Source organism: Prunus mume, linkage group LG1 (genome assembly GCF_029339155.1).
Source record: "Prunus mume cultivar Tortuosa linkage group LG1, ASM2933915v1, whole genome shotgun sequence".
Classification (NCBI taxonomy): domain Eukaryota; kingdom Viridiplantae; phylum Streptophyta; class Magnoliopsida; order Rosales; family Rosaceae; genus Prunus; species Prunus mume.
Genome location: NC_142698.1, coordinates 20,613,233 through 20,633,012, shown reverse-complemented (window position 1 = coordinate 20,633,012; position 19,780 = coordinate 20,613,233). Strand labels below are relative to the sequence as shown.

The following is a 19,780-nucleotide window of genomic DNA, read 5'->3' as shown; positions in this document are numbered from 1 at the left end:
TACTTTCATTTTAAATCTAAACAATTTTTAATATGCCACACCATTTAAGATACAAATTTGGTGTCCCCGGGAGCAACCTTTATATATACGTGCCGCACCGTAAGCGTGCCGCACCCTAAATCCATCGGGTCGGGGGCAAATTAACACAGAGACTGCAGCAAGCACGACGTCAAATTGGATCCAAGTGCGTAACCGAACGAAATAGGATCCGACTGAGATCCGACTCGTTTACACGCTCTATAATTTATAGGTGCCCGAAACAAATCGATCCAAATTCATACTTGGACTGTTGAGAGACTTGAGTGAATGAAAAACCCTCTGAAAACTCTTCAAGCACGCGAAAACCAAACCAATTCAAATCCCCGACTGAAATTTCCAGTTAACCAAACAAACTGAAGGTACGCTAATTTATATTACACTTTATTGCTGTCTCCGTTTTTCCGTTGTCAGGAAATCTTTGGAATTGGGAAAGAGATACATGTGAAATCTTGCCGCAGGTTTATGAAATTCTGAGTTTTTAATTTCTTTCCCTCCCCGTTTGTTGGCCACCGAACGCTTTGCTAGGTTTTATAACTCTTAACATATAGACGCATATATACTTACTTACAATCAATAAGTGCAAACAATTTTATTTAGTTGCTTTGTTTTTCTTTGCTTTGGAAACGTGTAAGAATTTTCGTTGTGCTGTTGTTTGCAGGGCTCAGAAATGCTTGGGGATTTGATTTGATATGAATTTACATTAATAAAAGAAGGTTGCAAGTAGTTGAAGACTGAGGGGAAGGAGCTCTAGGGCTTTATTGAAAAGGAATGTGGACCAATGTTTTCAAAATCGTATGGTCATTTACTCTCGTTTTATTCGTTCTGTTAGCTTTGATTTCTTGAAGTTTCATTTCTTTGATGTCATTTTTAATATTTGCTTAATGGCTTGGATGCAGTTATATTTGATAACTTTGCAATAGGGAAAGAAGAGAGAGAGAGAATGCCAATCTTATTGAACGTGTAATGATGCATACAATAATGAAGATAGAAACCCTAAACTAACTATTAGAGATAAAAACCCTAAACTACAACTAATTTATGGATCCTGTTCGGAACCGCATAATTCAACACAAATTTTCAGCCCCTAAATTTTTTACCATCTAAGGGCTGAAATGCATCTGACATAACCGAAGAAACATGTGCTTTTATCTTGCATAATATACGAGGAATGTCTTTAATTTCTCTCTATATTAGTTGTACATTTTCTCTCTGTAACCCATAAAGTTCCGTTTCCTCCCTTCATCATGGTAACCCGTCAAATAAGGAAACCTAATAATCATGACACCTGAATATTGAGAGTTAGAGGTGTAACCCATGGTGACATTAACTGGGACCACGATATATCACTCACAACCATGTCTTTCTTTAATCTCTCTCAAAATCGCTCGCTAACATCTTAGGAGGCTAAACCCTAAACCTTTTGGAAACAACAACAATGGACTGATTAGTTTTGTTCATAGAAACCCCATTAAGAAAAGGTTAAATTCCTCTTGAAGTCTGAGTTTGCAAAACGACATAGAGGCATGTGTCTGTTTATTCACAAATCATTTGTTATTAAATTGTCGTTGTCATAAGGTAAACTCAAATATGATTGGTTTTGAAAGCTTCTTATGCTTTATTCGTTGCTTTATTATATTAAATTGCAAAGTGGATCTTGATTGAAAATCCTTGTGTGGGAGTAATACAGAAGATGGATGAATCTTGATATTAACATACGAAAAACCCCTTCCAAATTTACCCCGTTTTCACTGCTGGAGAAAATAATGTATAGTCTTCAAGAAAGCCTTTTATCTTTGCAGAGCTAGAGAAAGTAGATGGTCGGGTGTGGAGAAGATTTTCTTTTTCATTCGGTTTCAGTGACGGAGCGAAGGAAGAGAGATAATGTGCCGAGGGGGAGAGAGAGAAAAAAAAAAAAAAAAAGAAGGAAAGTTGGTGGGTTTCAATGGGTTAAAGTAACTCTCTAAATCTTATTGAAAAAACTACAATTTTCTAACAATATTTACTTGAAGGGTGTGCTGACTTTTTCCTTTTTGGTGTTGTAAGCTATCATATTTAATAGAAGGCCTGAAATATATGATTTTTTAAAAATAGTATTATTGTAACTGTTGTTGATCATTTCAACAGGGCGGTCTTCATCAAATATCATGGTTTCAGTTCCTCCCTCATGATTCTGAGTTGATCCCACAACCAGATAAAAGGTGAATGTACACCCCAAATTCTCTTTAGTTTCCTAATAGTTAGGCAGATGGCTCAGTTTGTCATGTTCTCTAAGCATTAGCAAAGCTCACTCTTTTCTGATGTTAAGCAGTGTGAAAGATGCTGCCACACAGCTGGTACTTTCATCGCATCTACAGTTGCAGAAGGAAGGATTTCTCAGCACATGGACCAACTCTTTTGTTGGGCCTTGGGATCCATCTCAAGGTTTGCACAATCCGGGTAAGAATGGATCATTTAGTTCCTGAATACATGCCAGTCTGTTATAACTTATAACTGTTTGGTTGACAATGTTGAAGAAATAAATCCCACGTTGGTTTGATGAAATAAGTAGTAAGTATGAAGTAGACCTCTTCACCTAATAGCTTAAAACTTGTTACATTGGATGTTTATTTGTTACTTGTTTGACAGAATAGAGAGAAAGTTACCATATTCCTCGTGTCCTATAGTCTATAGTTGGCCATATTTGGTATTTAACTGCTGCTTTGTACAACATACACAGATGAGAAAATTAAACTCTGGCTTTTTCTTCCTGGCCGTCATTCAAGTTATGCTGACCCTGCTCAAGCTGCAGTCTCTAAATTAAGAGGTACTATGTGTTCTTCGGTTTTTGTTATGATTGTTGCATGTATTATTTATGGATTGGTGGTTACTTTGTTTGTTATCAAATACTTGTTGTGTACCATAGCCAAATTATATATTATTGTGGTATGCAATTGTATCTGCAAAGTTATGTACTGATTTTAATTTATTTTGAGGAAGTTGTTGCTTCTGGACTTTGGATGTCTCCTGGGGACTCAGAAGAGGTTGCGACTGCCCTTTCTCAGGCTTTAAGGAATCGTATAGAAAGGTCATTGCTCATCAATCATCTGAAATCCAAGCAGTAAAATTCATGTTGTTGATATCTTGACAGTTATTTTCTTGGTATTCACAGGGCGCTGTCTGGACTAGCCTACATGAGATTTGGAGATGTATTTTCAAAGTTCCATGCATCACAAAGTGAAGAGCTTCTCAGGTGTTTTATACCTTGAGTGCTAGTTCCATTGGTAGAAATGCTTTCTAAAAATTAAAATGTAGTATTTGCTGTAATAACGACAGCATTGATAACCTGCTTTTAACATAAATGAGCAATATTTAATTTGTTCTTGAATGATTTTATTATTTTATCTCCAATCATCGTACCCTTTGTTCCCCAACTTAATCATATATGTACTTTTTCTCATAAATCATCTGACTTCTTTATCATTACAAAATGTGTTTGGGATTGTGGTTTGCATTTACTAACACTTGTTCCAACATGGTCTTAGAATCAATACATTATCTTGGCTGCATTTTCATTTGTTGTTGTTTTGGGGTGGGGGTGTCCCACTGCTCCTGTTAAACATGTCTTATTATATTTTAATATCAACATGGTCACAACTAGTAACTCCCTAAAAGGAGAACTTCCCAACTGAGGATCAGAAAGATCAAAATAAATGATAAAGAACTTATTCTTTTCTCTCTTCTAGGTGTGTGTAGTGTGCATGGATGGGTGATTGTGCAATAGTTAGTTGTCATCTTAATAGGTAGTTTAATGATGCCTTTTGAATTGCCTAATTCTTGATTGATGTTTTGCAGGAGAGGCCAGCCTACAGTTGAGTTTATCTTTGCTGCCACTGAAGAGGGAATCTTTGTGCATGCTTTAGTATCTGCGAAGTGTGTAAATCCAACTTAGGAATAATTTTTGTGTAATGCTTGTTGAAACTTATTTTAATGTCTTTTATTATTTATAACTCTTTATAGGCATATCCGAGCACTTTCCAGTGATGATTTGGAGAGAGTACAAAAGCATTCTTCCCAAAATTCGTGTTATGGGCTTCCAGGTTGGTCTACTTTCTATACTCTCAACTCTAATTCCTAATGTACTTTGAGAAAGTGTGTGCTAGAACTCTTTAACCATACCTTCTATAGTGGGACTTGACCTGAAAATGTGAAGGTTCTTTATGTTATAACTAGAAAATTGGTTCTATACTGATTTTGTTTGAAATTGGTTGTCACAGTTATTGTTTCTCCTCATGGAATATGTGGGAGGCTAACTGGATGTTGTCCAGGTGATCTTGTCAAACAGGTGTATTTCAGGTAAAATTTAATCTTTTATCTTGTATTTATTCTTACTATTTCAAATATCACTTCTTCATTTTGTGTTTTTTTTTTTCCTTAAAAGAAAAACGAAACATTAATGTTTGTTTATTGTTCTTGTTCATGTAGTTCTAGCAAGCTTAAGACTTCAAATTTCATTGGTCTGCCAAACCATGTCTCTCAAGGTTCTGGTTCCCAACTGACGTGGCAAAATTGCTATGTTGAAGTTACCCTTGGCTGTCCTAGACCTAGAAGTGACCGGGCCTTACAATCAAACTCAAATTCCTTAAGGAATGTAGTGAAGCATCACCCTGTTGAATCTCCTTCTTTGGGAAGAGGTGATCAGAAGGGTTCATTGGATAATATATCAGTTTATGAAAAAACATTTGTATATCCGGCTGAGGCAGTGCTTGTCCCATCCTTGCAAGTGGCCGGATCATCTCTGAAAAGGTACCTTAATTTTTCTGTTCTGAGCGTGAGATTGATTTCTTAACATGATTTGGAGCCTCGCCCAAATGGGAGGCAATTGTCTAACTCAGTTGGATGTGTTTATATGTCCGTACTTGAGCTATTTTGGGAATAATCATTAGTATTTTTATTTTATCCATTTTTTTAATGCGTGCATGCATGAAAATAACATGGGTGTTTCCCAAGCATTAGTTCATTCAAATATGATTTTATTCCTATTTTGTGCTAGGTTCAAGCTTTAGCTGTTTAGAATTATAATCTGTGGTCCACTTGCTGCACTGCCCATTCTTATTCAGCTCTTTATATTGTTGTCAACACGTAAATTTAACTTGACCTAAAACTGTTGATGTGAACTTGCAGATTTTGGCTTCAAAATTGGATTGGACCCTCCATGCCTGGCTCATCATTCTTTATGCTTTGGTTAGTGACTTCTTATCTCTACTTAAGCGTTTCTCGAGTTAACATGTTTTATTTTGCCATTATTGCAGTTTTAGTATATTAAGTTAATTTGTTTTGCGGTTCTCTCTACCCCTTCAATACACTTACATAAATGTAAAATTGCTTTTTTGTTAGAAGACTATGATGGTTGCCGATTTTCATCAGTTTGACACAGAACAGTTAGATCGATAATGTTGCTTGTTATTCTTATGTCACTTAATTTGGTTTGATGTTCCAAAATATATATTTGACCTTTGACTATGGTTTTGGTCTGGTCATTAAACTCTTTTATTTTGAGCTTCATTATAACAATATGATTATAGATAGGGTCTAAACACTGTTGCTAAATGTTATATCTCTCATTTATGGCTGTTCTGGTTTCTGCAGTTCTGACAGCATAGAACCAATGGAGGAATGCAACGAAACCAATGGGATACGCACACAACGTGGGTATAATAGTAGTAGCAACAGTAATAGTAGCAGCATTAGTAGCATAAGCAGCAGCTCCAGCGATAGTGATGACAAAATGGCTACAGGAGCCAGTGAACTAGAGGCAGATGCTGATTCTTTAACCTGTAGACAGTCTGGTTTATCTTTTAATAATCGGTTGGGAAATGATATCTCCAAATTGGTACATCATCTATTCTTTAGTTTTTTTTCTTTAGTTTTTTCACCTATGGTATATGGACACACATTGGTATTGTACTTCAAGCTAAATAAGCAATCTTAAAGTTTAGTCAGCTAAGTGGATTATTCACGACATGCTGGGACTAGTGTGTTAAGATTTCAGAGAGACGGACCATTGACACACTACTTACTGATCCAACACCGATACTGTCCCCAACTTGTGTAGCCCACCAGGTTTGGGGTTTTATCACAAAAGGCCTCGGTGTTATTGGTAGTGGAACCACTAAGTTACATATTGTATTTTATTTTGTCAAGTTTCCATTGTGGTAATTTTACGTTCCTCAACATAGTGTTAACTAGCATTTGAAAATCCAATTGCTAGTGGGGAGAACGGTTTGCAATATCTTAGGTTTGTGATGCATATTATGCGTTTATGGAAAAGGTTCCTTTATATCATGAGTGCAGACAGAGATTCATGGTGTGCATGACATCTGTGTTGTTTGGTCTTTTGTCTTTAATAGCGATGCTATATCCTGTGTGATAACTGTTAATTTTTCAAAATTTTATATGTAGCTCAGGTGGATTCCTGGTCAACTGGTTGATGCACTTTTGATATAATATGGGTGAAAGTTGTTTCTTATAAAAACATGTAGCTGGGTGTAAACCTTGTGGTTTGTTTTCTTGTGATAACTGTGGGGGGCAGCATTATGGGAAAGACCATTTGGAGTTCACTTTGGTCTTTGGTTTCTTATAATTTTTGGGAAATACCGTATTTTGTTATTTTTGCAGATTGGAGGGCTGTAGTTAACCTAGTTTTCAGTGTTCCCTCAGTTTAAGCTATTAATAAAGTTCAGCTCTCTCATTAACATTGATGATATCACTAGAATATTATACCTGCCATTAAGCATCTCACCATTTCTTTGGGCTGACGAGTTTTATTAATGGCTTTGCTCTTGTATTTTGAAGTGATTAATAAAGTTCATTTTTTATGAAAAAAGGATGGAAATTCCATTTACTGAATAAATTTAAGTTTACATTAGCTCTCCTATGTTGTACCACTTTTATTACTGTTTGTTTATTTGGGATGAGTTTGTGGGATAAGTGATTATTATTTCTCCACAGGGTTTTAAGCGTCCGCGAGATGGGATGGCAGAGTCATTTGCTGAAGTGGGAACAGCTACAAGTGCTTCTCTTCAGGATACATACAACTCTGATTTTGGTTCCATGGAAGTCAACAACTCAGCGATCACTGTAGTTACAAATGACCAGATTGGATCTCTTTGGGATTGGGATGGTGATGACAGATATGGCACTGATATCCATGCTTTGATTAATGAATTTGGAGATTTTGGTGACTTATTTGAAAGTGATGTTTTGCCTTTTGGAGAGGTATTTTCTTATCCTGTAAGATATTTACGTATACATTCATAAAGCATTGAATGTTTCCAGGAACTTCCTTTACAGGCTTCTTGTTTGCAGTTTGTGTTGCAATATGTTTTTCTTGATCAAACCTATATTTTAATGATTCTTTTATGACAATAAAGGGCAACCTTTATTTGATAGTGGTGTAAGCGTGTGCACTTAGACCTGCATTGTGTTGTCCTCCCTTTCATTTTAATGACATGATTGTGGTTCTTTGATCTGATCATGTTTCTTTGTTTTGTGAAGCCCCCAGGAACTGCTGAATCTCAGGCTCTCATGTTTTCTGCACCAGATTTTGGTGATGTAGTTGACAACCCAGTTGGGGTGATGGATGTTTCTGATCAGTTGCTTTTGTCCGAGGGTTTTGCATCCTTTGAAAGCTTTATTCCTCCCCCTCCTGCAGCCATGGAAGAGACACTCATAAAAAATCAAGAAGCCATAAATAGTGCTTTGTCCTCGGGTCCAGTGAACTGCTCTTCAGCATCTAATATAAGTGAATTTGATCACATAATAAAAGCTGAGGCACTGATGACATTTGCTCCTGAATATGGAGCTGTTGAAACACCTACAAGTGAAGTCTCATCATCCATTTTCAGAAGCCCATACTTGCCCAAATCTAGACAAGCAGAGAGTTCAAATTCAAGCCCAAGCATTTACACATATGGTCCAACACCACCTTCTTCTTGCTTTGATGGATTTGATGAGAAGACTGGCATGCCGTCAAATTCTAAACCATGTGCTGGAAAGAAAGATGCAAGCAACATTTTCCGGTCGAAGAACTATTACACTCATGTGGAGAGTGGAAAAGAGCAACAAGACAGAAGATTGCTTACAAGTAGTAATGGCATTGCAGTCGCACATGATGGGGTGGCACAATCTCCTTTCCCTGTTCTCAATTCTACAAATGCGGTCAAAGCGGCACAGAGGAAAATGACTGAAGGCACATTTGAATCAGAAAATTCCTTTCTATCTATGAGGACCATTCCTGCAACTGAAATTGAGTGCATCTTATTTCAGGCATCAATGTGTAGAATACGACACACCTTGTTGTCTTCAAGTAGTCTCTCATCTATTGGTTTTAGTAGGCTGCCAGGTGACCAAACTGTCATGCCAGAAAACATATCTGGAAAGTATGAGGCGAGGAGGAAAGAATCGATACCCGTTAGAATTGCTGGTGATATTGATGGAGGAATGATAGATGGGCATCTCAATGCACCTGTTGGTGTCTGGCGCTCCGTAGGAGCTCCTAGAGTCCCAAAACCCTCAAGTTCATCTAGTATGGAAATTAGCTCGTCCTTGCCTCATACTTCATTCAATGATGAAAGTATGCTTTCTTATGGGAGACAACCACTTCAGGAACTTCTTGATGGTTTGTCATTACTTGTACAGCAAGCTACTTCCTTTGTTGATTTGTCCCTGGACTCAGATTGTAGTGATGGTCCTTATGGTTGGCTGGCGTTACAAGAGCAATGGAGGAAGGGATTTTCTTGTGGGCCGTCTATGGTCCATGCAGGTTGTGGGGGTACACTGGCTTCTTGTCATTCCCTGGACATTGCTGGTGTCGAGTTAGTTGATCCACTCTCTGCTGATGTAAGCTTTTATTGCATATAATGCTCTTTTATTTAGCAAGTTGACGTCCTTGTTATAATAGCATGCTGTTGCTCACTATTATTCCACTTTCAAACCTCATTAAGGATAAATTCTAATGTGAGATTATTATATGAACCTTGGGTTAGTGTACTAAGTATTTAGTGCCTGTCTTTGATGGATCTATGTAGGTACTGTGTTAAATTACTTACTTTTGATGCCTCGTAAATTGCAATTATCACTTTGTAAGAGTTTCATCTTATGGTTTGTAGTTTGAGACTCCAGTCTAAGGGAGGCAAAATGTATTTGAAGAACTAACTAGATATGTCGAAAGTTTCTTGGATAATCAAGCTAGAGTCCTAATAGACTGCTTGGATGAGCATGCAGTGCTTTGGCATCTATATTAGGATATAACTTGTGCCAATTATGATCATGCTTTCAGTCACAATGTTTATAGTGTGATACTTTTTAATTTTCTTGAAAACCACCTCCTCCAAGTCATTATTAAGGTTTTGTTCAATGAAACCAAGTTATGCCATCATATTTATTCCAGTTATTACTTGTTCCATAGAAAAGCAACATCGTGGTTGGGTTTTGAGTTTTTTTGGAAACAATATATAATATGAAAGGCTATTAGGTTGTTAATCATAATATTCATATGTATATTACTAGTTTTCGTTGTGGATTCTTGTAGGTGACCTTATTATGGAGTTATGTTTTATTATGGGATTATATTGATGAAACAGATATCAGAGCATTACCTTTGTCCCCCAGGTGCATGCTTCATCTGTAATTAGTTTGCTGCAGTCTGACATAAAGACAGCCTTAAAATCTGCATTTGGTATTTTGGATGGGCCATTGCCTGTCACTGATTGGTGCCGAGGTCGCAACCAATCAGGTGAAAGCACGGTTGATGGATATTCTGCTGAGTCCACTATAAGTGAATGTAAAGATTCATCAAGTATTGTAGCTCCTTCTATTGTAGAACCATTGAGCCCATCACCATCTTGTTCTGCTGGATCAACTTGCCTTAAAGGTATACTTATACTTGTATGTACTTGATGATATTGCTGATTTCATTATACCTAATAGTTTGAGTTTCAACAGTTTCTAGTGCAATGGATGGAGCAAAAGTGGACGAGACATCCCAAAGAAGATCAAACCAAGAAAACTGTACTTCTGAGTCTGATCTGCAGATGTCCTCCCGGCTAAGACCAACACTTTTTGTTATTCCGTTGCCTGCTATACTCGTTGGGTATGTATCCCGATACCACTTTTGTGTCACAACATCTGGAAGTGAAATTAGACATAAATTTGTTTTGTTTAACAACAAGGATTCATATATAGGGAGAGTTTCCAACAGAATATGGAGGATTCTATGACCTCCTACACAGAATAGCCGAACAACACCCCAGAGATAAATATAAGTTAGCCTTATAATCAACTCATAGGATATGAAACCAGACCAAAAAAATTATATAACTGTACTATAGCAAAAGAGATCAGAACCAACTGATCTTTCTTTCCAAAAGTAATATGCTATATCAATGAGGAACCCCATTATTGAACTCCATATTACCATTTTCCTCATGAGTTCTATTTTTATCTTTGCAATTGTGCAATGATGCTTTCATCTAGTTGAACCTTAAATAACTAAACATCTTTTGGTAATGTAACCGTACATCTCATACGGTTTCCTGTAATATGATTTATCTGTGTTCTCAAGGATTTTGTGAGGTGTGCTTTAGGGCGGAGCGAGGGGGAAACACACTGTTGTTCCCTGTGTGATGAAATTCTGCAAAGGGAGCCTCTTGGCGAAGTGTATGTCTTAGGATGTACCAAAAAATGTATGCCTTTAGGGATGAGGCGTGTCCCTAGAAATTAAATCTAAAATTTCTTTCCCCAAAAATCAGTCAGTACTTAGCCGGGCCGTGGAACTAAAAAGCCCCTTCGGATGAAAAAAAAAATTATTAAGGGTTTTTTAAGCCTTATTTTTTATAATGTAACATGGTATTATCTTTTTTCAATTGGGAGGGGAGATGGCTGAGTGGACTAAAGCGTCAAGTGTTGGTTTTGTTCGGTCTTTATTCTAAAACCTGTATCAATCCCTAAACACCCCAATTCTCTTTCCTTGACACAATAACTCCCTCTGTGTCGCGGCGTTTCATTTTTAGCGTCCCTTAATCTCATCCATCATGGTCAGTTTTATTAACCTTGAGTAAGAAGCATTTTTTTGGAACTGTGCAAAAGACATTGAAGGAGAGAAATACCTTAAGGCCCCATTTGGTTCATGGGAAAGGAGGCTTGGTGATGGGAAATCAATTGCTTTCCCATGTTTGGTAAGTCCAGGCATTGGAAATCGTTGTCTGGCACATGGGAAAGTAGTGGGGAAAGTGAAGCCCTCCTTTCCCTCCTCATGGGAAAGTTTGGGAAGATGAGCCAACATAAAACACACATTTTTCATGACCATGTTGTCCCCATTAACAATTTAGAATTACAATATATCATTAAATGCATTCTTTTTTTATTTGATTTAATATGGATATAATTGGAAAATTATACAAACTTTGTTTTCCATTTCTACTCATAACAAACATGGGAAAGGAAATAAAGTGATATTTCCTAGTTACTTTCCCAACATTACCAAATGTGGGAAATGAATCTTCCATTTCCTATCCCTTGGGAAATGACATGGGAAGTGATTTCCCCGCAAATCCGTTCCGTGAACCAAACGGGGCCTAAGTGCAAATTTTGTAATCAACCATCTATTGGGGCAATGTTGACTTTTTTTATGTGTAAAATTTGTGGGACATGTTTTGAAAGCTAGATACATGATGTTTGTGGTGTTAAAAGATTAGTGTCATTTAGCACTTTTATCCAACTATTTTGATACCTTCTTGTATATACACGTAAGTGTAGGAGTCCAAGTTTCGTGCCTATCACCAACCGTCCCCTACTCCATCCCTCTGCTTGGCTCCTGTTGTGGATAATGGAAGGATAGTTCTTCCTCCGAAAGGTCTTCTTGTATACTTTTTTAGGCCACGTAGGCCGGAAACTGCCTTACTTGTAGCGTCCCTTCCCCCTTTCTAGTACCCAGTCTACGAACCTGGCCTATTGGTTGATGATAGGGTTCCTGTTGGTGGAGCTCCTGCCCTTGGCCTTGGTTCCAGCCTGAAGGCGTAGGCCTTGTTTTGTGGTGGGTGATAAAACACCTCGTTTGACACCTCTTCATTATTCATGAAACTGTGAATAGTTCTCTATTTATGGATGGTCAGATGAAAATGTATAGTTGGATTGGAATTGAGAATAGCTTGTTGAAATGCTTGTGTTGTGGCATCTTCTTACTGATTTTTCTTGAGGATATGAGTTTGTTGTCATATTTGAGATAATTGTTATGTCTTTTTGCACGATTCACATATAACAGAAATGTGCAAATGATGATCTATGTATTAGGTATCAAGATGATTGGCTTAAGGCATCAGCAAGCTCTCTGCAACTTTGGGAAAAGGCTCCGCTTGAGCCATATGCTCTACAAAAACCTGTAAGTTAATTGAAATTTGCAACAAATGCTAGATAGAAATTATTCATTCTAGTGTTGAAGAATATTTGAAATGCTTGTATATGCGAACGGTTCTTCAACTTTCTGTTCATTAATTGTTGCAGATTACTTATTATGTTGTATGTCCAGACATTGATCCCCTTACATCTGCTGCTGCCGATTTTTTCCAACAACTAGGAACTGGTAAGTCATAATTTGGTTCAATGAAGATTATTATCATCTGCTTTTCCGTTTTACAAGATTTGAACTGGTATTATTGTCTGTTTGCACAATTTACTGAAGTATCATAGCAAAGAAAGGAATAATCCTCCTGCACTACAATAATTTTGTTGTTACAAAAGTTCCTTATCCGATGGAGATCCTACTTTTTTAGGGATTTGATTGGGAATTTTTGTTTCATTAGGGAACTTAGTTTGAGATGATTTTGAGTTGGCCTCTATAAATTAGCTATGGTATACTCTTTTGATAGACTAGATATTTCCCCCATGATCCTCTATTTCTCTCTTCTTCTCTTGCTTCCCCTTCTATTTTCCATTTTCTGCCTCTCAATGTTCTCTCTGTCTCTTGGTTCTGCATCATTATCTCAGTGGAGAAGAAAAATTATGCTATCAGTCAGTCAGGACGACAAAGCTCTAATCAAACAAGGGATTGACTAATTTTACAGAATAATTCTGCTTCAGGCAGCTGCCCTGACCCTCATAGGGGCAAGTTAGGTAAGGGGCATGGGGTTTTCTCTAGCCTCTGGAAAAGGCTCAACGCAGTATAATTTATGTTAGAGTTATACATGACTGGTCAACCCCTAAAACAAGATAAGTTAGACCGTCCTTAAGGAGAACGATGACTAGAGAATTATCTTAGGAGAAAGCATACTATTCTCCCAAAGCGTTAATATTTTAATTAAAAGAGGAATTTCTGAGTTGTTAATTAAAGGGAAAATAAAACTTGGCCTTGCAGAAGGCCTTGTTCTTGGCTCTTCATAACTCGTTTATTTATGGTGAATTTGCATGGTTCCTGATGTTCTTTGTTTAGTAGGAGATAAGTTATTTGTTCCTTAACTCTATCTCTAAACCCCTCCCCCTTTTCTTTCTGTGTGTTTTTATTCTTTCTGTTTATTCCTTTTTCTTTTCCAGTCTATGAAACATGCAAACTGGGAACTCATTTACCCCAGAGTTCTGGGAGCCAAATGGAGGTTGACTCTGGGAGAAGGCCATCGTCTGGGTTTGTCCTACTTGATTGTCCTCAAGCAATGAAGATAGAAAGTAGAAATGCATCTCTTGTGGGCTCACTAAGCGATTATTTTCTTTCTATTTCGAATGGTTGGGACTTGACAAGCTACCTTAAGTCTCTCTCAAAGGCTCTCAAAGCTTTGAAACTTGGTCACTGCTTGTCCACAAATGCAAAAGAAGGAAGTAGTGGTCCTTCTACGGTGAGTAGAATTAGGCCTTCAATTATTGTTGTATTCAGACCTGTTTCCTTTCCTTTTCTTTCATGATTTTGCAAATTTCCTTTTGTTCCTATAATTTGGATAAATTGATATTTAGGCTTCATAAGTATATGCTAAAGTGCAAAGCTTACTTAAGTTATCTATTTGAGACTCTTTTGAGTTCGCTGCAAAGTCATTTTCCCTTATTTTTATAGTTAGTTGGAAAATGTATTTCCGCTAATTGCTCAATATAATCATGAAGCATATGTAACTGCTTTTGATTGACATCACATGTTTTGTTGGTTCTATGCATCCAGGTGATTTATGTAGTGTGCCCCTTCCCTGAGCCTATTGCAATTTTACAGACTGTCATTGAATCTTCTGTTGCTATTGGATCAGTCATTTTCCAATCAGACAGAGAAAGGAGATCTATATTGTACAGTCAGGTTTCGAAGGCATTAAGCTACTCGGCCACAGTGGATGAGGCATCAATATCAAATATTTTAGTACTCTCTGGGTTTGGTATTCCTAAATTGGTACTGCAGATTGTGACAGTGGATGCCATTTTTAAAGTTACAAGCCCGTCACTGAATGAACTTGTGATTCTCAAGGAGACTGCTTTTACTGTTTACAACAAGGCTCGCCGAATATCACGGGGAGCCTCTAGTGATGCAGTCCAATCATCGCTGTCTAGTAGATCCCATACAGTCCTCTCGCAAATGTCTTCTCCTACTCCAGGGACGTGGAAGGACTGTGGTGGCCCTCGAATTACTGGGCATTCCCTTCCAAGAGAGGGTGAGATGGATGCTAGTTTGAGGACTGGTAGCTGGGATAGTTCATGGCAAACAACAAGAACTGGAGCAGCAAACTGCGATCCCAACAGAATTGGAGATATTTTTTCTCAAGATGAGACTCGCTACATGTTTGAACCACTTTTTATTCTTGCAGAACCCGGTTCTCTGGAGCGTGCGTTTTCACCTTTAGCTTTTGGTAATTTATCATCAGAACCTTCAAAGGCATTGTCCTGATGACATCAGTGGAGGCTTTATGCAGAGTACAAGTTTAGGTGGAAGTGCGGATTCTGGATCAGGCTCTCAAGCTGATGGATCAGAGCTAGATAAGATTCCTCCTAGCCTACATTGTTGCTACGGATGGACAGAGGATTGGCGTTGGCTAATATGCATCTGGACAGATTCAAGGGGGGAGTTACTTGATAGCCACATATTCCCTTTTGGTGGAATTAGCAGTAGACAGGACACAAAGGGACTGGAATGTCTTTTTGTACAAGTTCTGCAGCAAGGCTGTCAAATACTGCAGGCTTGCTCTTTGGATACCGGAGTTGCCAAGCCGAGGGATTTTGTGATTGCACGCATTGGAAGTTTCTACGAACTTGAATACCAAGGTATGCAGAGTTCATCCCTATCATTTTAGCTTTCAAGGTTCTTATGCTTTTCTGTTTAAAGTTCAAGCAGTGTTTAGGTTCTGTTAGGAAGCTGCAACTAATTGAGTGGAAACTGTGTTGTGCAATTTCTTTGATGAATTGTAATGGAAGATGAATTATATGTAAGGTGAAGATTGTATCAAGAGATATGTTCCTTTTCTCTGTTGGTAAATACATTTCTTGCAATCACCTTTTGTTTTTGGAGGGGGGTTGGGTAGGATGAGGTGGGGCAATCAATTTGAATATGGTTTGTACAGCCTATTTGTTGAAACCATTTATTCTCTTTTCTCAAATTGGCATTGGTGTTCATTTTCATATTTTCCCATCTGATTGTGAACAGAGTGGCAGAAAGCAATTAATTCAGTTGGGGGTTCAGAAGTGAAAAAATGGCACTTGCAACTGCGGCGATCTGTGTCTGATGGAGTGTCTGCTAGTAGTAACGGGCCTTCCTTGCAGCAGCAGGAGATGAGTTTGATTCAAGAAAGAACCCTACCTTCTTCACCTGGTCCTCTGTATGGCAGCTCTCACTCAAAAATATCTGGATTTATGAAAGGTGGTTTAGGACAACCTTCTGTGAGAAAGCAGCTTATGGGCACACAGTTGATTGACAGCTCAAGGAGTTTGCTTCAGTGGGTGCAAAGTATCAGCTTCATTACAATTGCAATTGATCATTCTTTACATCTTGTTTTTCCAGCAGATACGCAATCACCAGGTGAGTTATTTCCTCTCTACTTGGTATGCATAGAAAATTGTCTATTATGAAAATAGTTCAGTTAGCTAAATCACATGAGTTGTTTGATACCAAGCCACTGCAAACATCTGACTACATAATCTGCCAAGAGGATCAGAGAAGTTATTTTGAAGTTGTCAGATCATAATATTGATTCCACTCTGTGCAGGAGCTCATGGTGGTGTTGGTGTGGGCTCATCAGGGTATCTGGAAGGCACACCTGTGAAGTCTCTTGGTTCCACACCTGCTGCTTACATTCTGATCCCATCACCCAGCATGCGTTTCCTCCCTCCAACACCACTTCAGCTGCCCACATGCCTCACTGCTGAATCACCTCCACTAGCCCATCTCCTTCACAGTAAAGGCTCTGCTATTCCCCTGTCTACTTGTTTTGTGGTCTCAAAAGCTGTACCTACTATGAGGAGAGATTATAGGAGCAACTTGAAAGAAGAATGGCCTTCAACTCTTTTGGTCAGTCTTATTGATCATTATGGAGGTAATAACTTTAGCCAAGAAAAACTCATGAGAGGTAATACCAAACAAGTGGGAAGGAGTCCAAGCTCGGAAGCTAGAGATTTGGAAATTGAGACGCATGTAATTCTCGAATCCCTGGCAGCAGAGCTTCATGCACTCTCTTGGATGACTGTAAGTCCAGCATACCTGGAGAGGCGAACTGCACTGCCTTTTCACTGTGACATGGTTTTGAGATTAAGAAGGCTTTTGCATTTTGCTGATAAGGACCTCTCCAGGCATCAAGAGAAGCCATAGTGCGGGTGAGAAAACAAGACGGCAGTTAATCACTTGGTCATTTATTGGTAAATATATTGTTGAATGAAATGCCCAAGTGAACTCTAGGTGGCCGCGATACAATTTAGCGACTCTATATACAATTTTTGCAAAATAGAATTGTAGATGTAATGTTAGCCCGCTAATTTTGCCATATTTTTTCAAATGGATGTAAACATAAATAGGCTGTCCGGGAAGAAATAGTTAGATCTAACAGGTGTAGATTTTAAAGATGTATATGAACTGTTGAAGGATAAATTTGATGTGCAGATTTCTTTACTTGGAGAGGTTATCATCCCATTTTAGGAATTCAGTTAAATCCTGATTTATATTCGAATTCTGTATGAATAATGTGTAAGAAAGGGATCATGGTATGATTTCAGTTTCATTTTTGTATTTGTTCAACGTCTATAATATTCGAGCCCAACACCTCCAACAAAATAGTAACTGGGTCACAACAACAAGGCCAGCTATGTAAATGGGCTGACTTTTGGGGCCTAAATAATGTGTAAGAAAAGAATCATGTTCAAGTAATGATAAAGCAGATCATGCTGGCTGCTAGCATAGCACTTGTCCTTCAGAAGATACAAATTACAAAGTAGATTCTAGAAGGTGAATAATCATGTTCTTGTGTGACGCATGCATGATCAAAGTGATTATGGCAACATTAACTAGTAGTGAGTGAGCAGAGCACTGGGAAACTTAAAATGGTAAACTATTCTATGGGGATCTAATTACACTAACAACGACAGACTTCTAACTTCTCCACTTTGCCTTCCTTTGGAAAAGCAATTTTCCATATGTCAATTATGGCCTACCATTCTTTCCTTCTTCTTTCTTTCTTTCTTTCTTTCTTTCTTACACCAACTCAACCTCAACAAGCATGTGATTGATCATTGCTTCTCTGAATTTTGTATTAGAAGATAAGACGTTACTTTTTTTTTTGTTTTAAAGAGAGGAGCAAATATTTTTCGTTCCGTTCCGACTTCCAAGTGAACTGATTGAATATGACCCTGAGATGATTTATGGGTAGCCAACCCTACTAGTCAATGACACACAAACAATACAATAAGTTGCAGTTGCAGACGTCGATTAGTTTAGTTGTGCTTCATTGCTTTGCATTTGAGTTCGATTTCCTTTTCCGAAATTTAGAATATCCTTTGTATTGAAGACAAAACACGCAAACAATACAATAAATTCTTGTACAAAAGATATAGGATATTTTAGGCATCAAGTCATTTTCTTCATTTAAAACATCTGAGGCTGCTCTCCAAGACACAAACTTGATTTTTCCCAGGATCAAAGTATTTGGTTTTTTAATTTTGTCTTTTCTTTTCTTTTTTGATCGATTGGTTTTGTTTTTCTTGGTAAGTGATCCAAGTAGATGGTTTAGGTAAGAGGGACTCAAGCCTCCTCTTGAATCTTGATCACAGGACTACCTGTCCATGACGCTAGGATGCTACCAAGGGGGATCAGAATCTGCCAAACTGGCTAGCTACAGCTCATCATGATTCATCACCATTCACCACCACAAACAACCCTTTATATTTTCCTCTTTCTATATAATCCTTTTCTATTTTCTTATGGTGAAACTGAAAAACTATTCAGAAATATTACAGACAGAAAAATAAAAAAATAAAAAAATAAAAAATATAATGGAATTTATTACTACCAAACCAATGAATCACAGATACAATGATAGGGAAAATCTATCCACCACTAGTACAATGAATCACATTCTTCCCCATGATCTCTTTATTATTATCCTAAATTTAACATCCCATAGGCATTTTCCCCCATTAAAAACAAAATTAGACAAAATGAACATTTAATTATACATCATATATGATACAAAACCACCAACAAACACATCAATCACACCCAAACAAATCCCAACATCAACAATAAATAATTCAATTTAAACCTGAAATTCCCAAATAATATAAAAGAAAATCCCAACCCATTTTCCCTCTCTCCCCCCCTTGCTCCCTCTCATTAAACACTCAATACAAGTGATTAAAGAGAGAGATTAGGAGAAATGGAGAGAGAGAGAAATGAGCAATCAACCATGAAATGAACCTAAAATGCAGTCATGAGCTCAGAAGAAGAACCCAAAAGCCAAAGCTGCTAGAGATGCGAAGAAAGTGGGGAAAAAGGCATAGGCATCAGAAGTTGGGCTTGGTGCTGGAGAATCAGCTGCAGCTACTTTTTGAACGCCAGACAAGGCCACCATCACAACCACCAACAAAGCCACAAAAACATTCATCTTCATTGCCTCCATTTCTAGCTCCTTCACTTAAACTCAGACTTGAGAAGAAAAAAAAGATTGAAAGAAAGAAGCTCTGGCTCTGCACTTGCTATCTAGTTTAAGAGAGGCAGAGTTTTGTAAGGACAATAGTTGTGGGTGGTAGGGGTATATATATTATACACACTCAAAGAGAGGAGAGAGAAAGAGAAAGATTCGAAGGTGTTATTGCAGATTTTAATTTTCAATTTTCGAAGGAGGCTGAACTGCCCGAAACCCCAAAGTGAACGTTGTGGTGGTTGATGAGATGAAGTTGACACTTGACAGGGTGGCTTTGGCATTTTGCCATACAGCTGTGTCTTTGCCTCTGGGTCCCCACCCACCATTGCTGTCTTCTTTAGAATCTTTAACTACTGTTGTTGCATTTTTGTATATAAAATTTGCACTTTCTTTTTACTAGTTTATTCATTAAGTTCATGTTGATGATGCCTCATGTGCTCCTGATGAGTGAATGTTTTGCTTTCTTGTTGGTTGGTTTTATTTTGAATTTGCTAGGAATGAGAGGTGATGAGCTGTTTATGCTGCTTCTAACAATAGCTCAGTGGATTGTTATAATAATTGGAATGCAATTTGAGCTTCGATTATTATTATTACATGTATTTTCTCTCTTTTAGTTGTAGGAG

General features: G+C 37.8%; 2 protein-coding genes across 2 annotated transcripts; one reads left to right on the top strand and one right to left on the bottom strand.

Moving 5' to 3' along the window:
• Window positions 1–126: 126 nt before the first annotated feature.
• Window positions 127–17,131, top strand: GCT (RNA polymerase II transcription mediator). The gene is given in 24 exon segments (XM_008225007.3): window positions 127–398; window positions 698–831; window positions 2,164–2,237; window positions 2,348–2,475; window positions 2,756–2,842; window positions 3,016–3,103; window positions 3,188–3,268; window positions 3,871–3,948; window positions 4,036–4,115; window positions 4,293–4,371; window positions 4,501–4,821; window positions 5,200–5,259; window positions 5,665–5,908; window positions 7,027–7,293; window positions 7,573–8,916; window positions 9,688–9,949; window positions 10,021–10,168; window positions 12,367–12,454; window positions 12,577–12,655; window positions 13,603–13,898; window positions 14,213–14,920; window positions 14,922–15,297; window positions 15,677–16,048; window positions 16,236–17,131. Coding segments are annotated over 23 exon segments (5,883 nt in total). The 5' UTR covers window positions 127–398; window positions 698–807; the 3' UTR covers window positions 16,835–17,131.
• Window positions 17,132–18,885: 1,754 nt separating this feature from the next.
• On the bottom strand, window positions 18,886–19,274 carry LOC103322914 (arabinogalactan protein 13-like). Its single transcript, XM_008224905.2, has one exon. The coding sequence runs from the start codon at window positions 19,131–19,133 to the stop codon at window positions 18,951–18,953; it is 183 nt and encodes a 60-aa protein (XP_008223127.1). The 5' UTR covers window positions 19,134–19,274; the 3' UTR covers window positions 18,886–18,950.
• Window positions 19,275–19,780: the final 506 nt, after the last annotated feature.

What these genes read in the sequence shown, in the direction of transcription:
- LOC103322914 (XM_008224905.2), bottom strand. Translation starts at nt 19,133, where the DNA reads ATGGAGGCAATGAAGATGAATGTTTTTGTGGCTTTGTTGGTGGTTGTG.